This window comes from Poecilia reticulata, linkage group LG20 (assembly GCF_000633615.1).
Source record: "Poecilia reticulata strain Guanapo linkage group LG20, Guppy_female_1.0+MT, whole genome shotgun sequence".
Lineage (NCBI taxonomy): Eukaryota > Metazoa > Chordata > Actinopteri > Cyprinodontiformes > Poeciliidae > Poecilia > Poecilia reticulata.
The window spans coordinates 23,389,224-23,395,223 of NC_024350.1; the positions used below are offsets into that span (position 1 = coordinate 23,389,224).

Here is a 6,000-nt window from a genome sequence, read left to right on the forward strand (position 1 = left end):
TAATATGTGTCCTTATGTGTTGGTTGTACCTGCATGGGTGTAGGGTGCATGTCACCATCATCATCATCCTCTGAATCACTGTTCACTTCCGGCCGGCTGGTGCTTTCCGACACCGGAAGCAGCGGCAGCAGAGCCTGCAGAGCCCGAAGGTAGAGCAGGTGTCCCTCCTCTGACAGAGAGCCTTTGAACATACACCCACCATCACTACGTTGTTTATTGTTTAAGTTTGCGTACTTCACTGACATATGGAATTAAATATGCACAGGAAAAATTGTAAACTTAATTGTGTCACCTACCCAAGCAGTTCTCTCCTGCAGAGAGGACAAAGTAGAAGAGCCACGGCGCCTGGCTTTGTGCTGCCGAGAAAGAGTCGATGGTGACCTGCAGGGAGCTCAGGAAGGCCTCGAATGGGAACGAGAGACGACGGTCCGACAGCGCCGGGATAAAAAAGTGAAAGATCTGCTCGGTGAACGGCGCAGAGATGAACTCCTCGGTAAACGCCGCAAATACAAACTGCCTGCGAGACAACAGCCAAACATCCCTTTGAATGCGGTGTAGAAAAATGGCAGATCACACCGGTTTTAGTTATTGGGGTTGTTTCAACACAATTCTGCTTCATTGGCTTTCTAAACAAACAATATCGTCTCTCCAAATAGGAGTGCTTTGTCTAACTTGGTCAATAACATCTGGTCGGGCGAAGAAGAAATAATTAACTATTGGAATCACTGTGTGCACAAGTTTGTCTCCATCCCGCTGTGTCTTTCTTCATAAAAGAAAAGAAATTCTCCTGTCGTTATTAGAAAAGTCTTAAACTGAGTGTCAACAGTCTGATATTCAGCTCAAGAATCCAGTGGGACTTTTATGACTTATTGTCAGTGGACCTCTTATGTAATTACTGCTTTAAGACTGATGGAAGAGCATACAGACACAAAACTTTTATTTGATAGGAAGAAGCAATAAGCCTGCAACCTGAACTTACAAGCTTATTTCTCCTGTTGTTTTCTGTAGATATTGTGGGGGTTGCATACATGGATACCTTTTGAAATGCATTCAATATCTCAACAAAGACATTGTTGAGATACATTTGTTCATAATCATCTGCTTTCCAACTGAGGTAGTTGGCTTACTGTTAACAATCTAAAGCCTAAGTTGTTTTAACTTTATCCAAGTGACTTTCAACAACGGTTTCTTTTCCAACAATGCCTAGTTTTTAAGTTCAGCACAGTAAGTAATCCCTACCTGGTGACTCCCAACTGCCGTTAGCTAGTCTTTTACACTTTTTACATATTTTTTCCACCAGACATGTAAACAAATATGAGCAAAAAGCACAAATGCAACTAAAACGGTTGTAAAAATGCTTTAAAAAAATTCTGTGTACCTTGCGCCTGTTGTGCAGGAGGAGTAAGTAAAGTGCAAAGGCTTGAGGATGTGCTCCAACAGTGTGCTTGCCAGAGGAATAGAGGGAGCATCGCTGTACTCCAGGCTGGAGGGCAGTCTGTGATTTACAAGACTGTACAGCGACTTGTAGTATCCTAAAAACAAACAAAAAAAGAAATAGAAGAAATTAGGTTGCATGAAAACTACACCAACTACAAATTAACACAAACTAAATGTTTAGGAAAATTTTTTGCGCTGCAGTAAATTATGTAATATTTCTAAACATCTCACAAAAAAACTCAAACTGAAGTCTCAATAATTTGAAAAGCCTCAGTCCATGCAAAAAGCGTAATATTAAGGTCAATTTAACAACTTTTTAAATGTAAAAATGCATTTTATTTCAATGCACCGCCAGCTCACCTTTTTGTACCATATAGTGCAAAATCTGCTCAAGTAACGAAGCTACATTGTTAGCATCTGGAATAACAAGAAGATAAGTTCTCTCTGAAGAAAAGATTTCTAACATCCGCATTGGAACAGCAACATTTAAACTGTCATCTGGGCAGTTTTGCAGGAGTCTGGGAGAAAAAGAATAAGTATGTAAGTCCACGGAAAGATTCAGCTTCTTCATGGCAATCAATCAGCATCCTGTGTTTGTGTGTCCAGAACCTTTACCTGCAGCAGAATCCCAGGATTCTTTTGATCTGAAATACACACGTCTGCTTCTGGGGACTGTTCAACAGCTTCACGAACTGACTGTTGTGTTTCACCAGGTTCTGGCATAACCATATCTTTACAAACACAGACAGGCAGATGCTTTAATAGTAATTAAAGCACTATCAAAAAAAAAGCACTGGTAATACTGCATTCTTACCAATCTATGTGCGTCCACACTCTGTCTGTAGAAAAATATAAGTCGTCTCGATAGGAGGCATAGAGCAGAGGCAGCCATGACGTGCTGCGTTCCCTCTGCCTGGGACTGACTGACGGACTCATCAAACTTGGCTCTCTGAAAGGCATACTGCAGGGACGAAATACAGTAATTGAATGAAAACACTTGTTCTGTGAAGCTAAACATAAAGAAATAAATTGTTCAAAATTTTCCTTATAAAAATCTAAAAAGTTAATACTAAAAATAAAAGTTTGAGTCACTTGAGAAATCATAAATTTAGTCCTACAAAAATTTAAGAGCAAATCTACAGACTTCCCCCCCTTTCCTTCTTCTCACTAAGGCATTCCAAAATCAACCAGGTGATAATTAATACCAGGTGTTCAGATTCTGTCCTTAAGTCTTCTTCTAGTGGAAATATATCCTAAAAAGTCTCCCAAAAGCAATGTACATACGTCATCTCGGTCAGAGGTTCCTTTTAATGGAGAAACACAAAAAATCTGAGCTCCTTTAAGGGCAGTTTACCATCAGCTGAATACAGACATGGCCCCTTTGTCTCAGCAGATCAATGAGTATGATGTGTGAGGAAAAGGTTATTTGTAGGCACGTCTTTACTGTACAACGATGATCTGAAACGGATTGCAGATAAATGACTTATTCAGCTCAGTTTTCTGATCCGAAAAAAAAAAAGACCAACTGAATTTATATCACAGTACATGGTGAGAAATCAACCTCTTAAACTCATGTTTTGCTCTCATTACTACTCATGAATCAGACTGTAATCCTTCAGGCAGCAACTCACTTCCAGCTCAAAAGGGACAAAATCTGCTAACTCTAAGAAACATTCATATTTGCAAATATTTCTCCAGCAGAAAGACATTGGAATCAACATAACATAATATGTTCCTAAAATGAATAAAGAAAATCTGTTGATGTGGAGGAGGCAGACATACCTGTTGCTTTAGGTCTTGGTAGCCACGTATGTAGGACTGAATGATGATTGCGTTTTTCAGCCTTTTTCTTTCTTCCTAAAGCAGCAAAGAAGCAAAGCTTAAAAATAACACAACCATAATTCAACGTATGAAACGTTAGTATTATAATACTTATTTGAACAAATATAAAGTGACATAACAGACAAATATGAGGATCCATTATTAGCTAAGAAGTTTGGAATTACCAACATGAACTGTTTAAATGAGTCAAGCAAAGTATTCAAAAAAAAATGTAAAGATAAACTGTAACTTGAAGTGTCACAAAAAGTGTCAAGTGTGACAGGCTTACCAACAGCGGAGATAATACTCTCTGGACCAATTACACATTAAATTTGTTAGAAATTTTCTGGAAAAATTCAACAGAGTGACAGCTGTTTTTAAAAGTCTAACTCAAACAATACAAGCACTAATGTAAAGAGTTACTTTCCATTTATTGTTGAATGTTTCTGGCGTAGCAACACACTGCACTGTCTGGTGACACATATTTGAATGAGGATTTTATAATGTTCAGACCTGTTTTTAAACCATAAATTGTGAGCTGGGCCTAAAAAATCTCTACTTTTCAAAATAAGTATCAGTGTTGGAATATTTTTCACACATATTTTTCTAACACACTGCGTCCTGAATTAAAAAGATCTTAATGTTTGGTTCTCTCATATCCGGCATAAAAGATTACCTCTCTTTTCCGTCTTTCTTCTTGTGTACGATGCAACAAAGAGGCTTTTTCTTCCTGAGGCAAAATAAGTTAAACAATAGAAAGGTAGTGTTTTGTTACTGGTCTATTTTTCTGCAAAAAGCACAATAGAGTGAGTTTTCTTTTTGAGAAAATGTCTCCACGTTGTACTGATGCTTACCTTTTTACTCGCTCCTCCCAATGACACCTTGGGTCGTGTTTTGAAATCTCCCTCAAAGCTGAACATTGTTAGATGTTTCCCAATGACTGATTCAGACTTTTTGATGAATTTCTAAAAGAGAAAACGAAACCAGGTCAGATTGAAATGCATCAAAACTTCTCTGACGACCCTGGACTAGGGTTCTAATTTCGAAACAACCTTGTTTCATAGCACGTAAAGCCTTCACACAACTACCGTTTTAATTCATGTGCTCAGCCAAGAACTTTAGTTATCAAAGAAATAGTTAGCAGTCTGACTTCTCCTAGTTTCTCAAAGTGAGTCTCAATTTGGCAGCAACAATAGTTAGCTAACTTAGCTACTGTAGCTCATGACTCAGCAGCTGCCAAGGTTTTTTAAGGGGGTGTATGACCCACGATACAACGTGTAAACCGAAACAATGCCAATATACAACAAATAATGATTAAAAACAACAATATAGAATAATATCCGTGTATTTAGCCTGATTTTGTTCGCGTTAGCACTGAAGCTAACTAGCCACCGGCTAAGAAGTCAGAGAGGCTAACTTTACGTGAGGATTCTTTCTACCCGCATGTTCTGTTTGACATCATTCAAATTTCAAAATAGACACCAAGAAACACCATATCTACAATCAATAACATTCTTACCTTTAACTTGTAAAATACGAAGTGCAACAGAAACACTGACACTAAGAAATCCAATTGTCAAGTCTTCTTTTCCTCCACTCTGGAAATCATCACAACACAGAAACAGTTAACTTCTTCCGGTTCCTGCAAATCCCAAGCAGGTGATTGGACAAAATCCACGTCAATTAAGCGTTAGCTCCGCCTTTTTAGTAGATAGATTGAGAAGCTTCCATGAATAAATGTGTGAACACTAGAATTGTATATTTTGCGGGGACGGGAAAGATCAATTTATTGTTATTAATAATAAAGTTTTACGTGTTAAGAGGTCTTTGGTTGGATTTTGGGTACATTTGTGTACATACTCAAAAGGGATAGATGCTCAACTGTGTCCTGCCAACTTCAAAATGGAATCTTTATAAAATAAACATACAAATAAATAAATAAATGCCAACTTTGCATTAAATTATCATAATTTACAAAACAATGCAAAGTTGGCACTTTTGATGGTCTTTTAATGCAACTTTTAGAGCAACTTTGCATTAAAAGTGTCATTATTTACCGAATGACACTTCATGACAACAGTCATAAACATTCATAAAGACTTCTTTATGTTCATGACAAATGTTATGTCATGTTTATGACAATGTCATGTAAATCTTATGCACACCCCTTCAAATAAAGTGTTACCCAAATTTCTAAATACTCATTGCAAATAGCTTCACTAATAAAAAAAAAAAAAACCAAAAATGCACCAGATGCAGACATGAACCTACAGTTTACATTACAGCATAACTTCTTGTTTCTGCATGCACAAGTGTCAATGTTCTAATGTTCTGTCTGCTGTGCCATTTAGAGGTCAAGTGACTATAAGATCAACACCATACATTGCCACTAGACCAGTGGTTCTTAACCTGGTTTCGATCGAACCCCAGGGGTTCGGCGGAGCCTCTGCCGCGGAGGTAAAGATACGCTTGTGTAAAGTCGTGATGACGCCCCGCTTTGCCATCACTTGCTGCAGAGGATCAAGTTACATTGCTTAGCCAATCAGAGCTGCAGAGGAGCCCTGATTGAAGGAGTTCCACTCTTTTTACCAAATTCTATAGTCTAAATCTGCTCCTTAGTTGCATCTCTTCGGGGTTGCTACTGCCTCTAGTGGCGTGGGGGTGGTAACACAGCTAATATAATTATATTACTAAATCAGAATACCGCAAAGTATGTTGTGTGTGTGTGTGTGTGTGTGGGGG

General features: G+C 38.2%; 1 protein-coding gene across 1 annotated transcript in view; it reads right to left on the minus strand.

Annotated features, from left to right (window-relative positions):
* ube3c (ubiquitin protein ligase E3C) overlaps nt 1-4,886 on the minus strand; it is a 28,283-nt gene extending 23,397 nt beyond the window's left edge. Inside the window, exons 1-10 of the mRNA XM_008396740.1 lie at nt 4,778-4,886; nt 4,113-4,223; nt 3,935-3,988; nt 3,220-3,294; nt 2,252-2,398; nt 2,053-2,168; nt 1,798-1,955; nt 1,379-1,532; nt 297-517; nt 30-181 (exon numbers count right to left, since the gene is read on the minus strand). Of these exons, the coding sequence (XP_008394962.1) occupies nt 30-181; nt 297-517; nt 1,379-1,532; nt 1,798-1,955; nt 2,053-2,168; nt 2,252-2,398; nt 3,220-3,294; nt 3,935-3,988; nt 4,113-4,178 (1,143 nt within the window). The 5' untranslated portion in view covers nt 4,179-4,223; nt 4,778-4,886. The remainder of the gene's footprint in view (nt 1-29; nt 182-296; nt 518-1,378; nt 1,533-1,797; nt 1,956-2,052; nt 2,169-2,251; nt 2,399-3,219; nt 3,295-3,934; nt 3,989-4,112; nt 4,224-4,777) is intronic.
* Nucleotides 4,887-6,000: the final 1,114 nt, after the last annotated feature.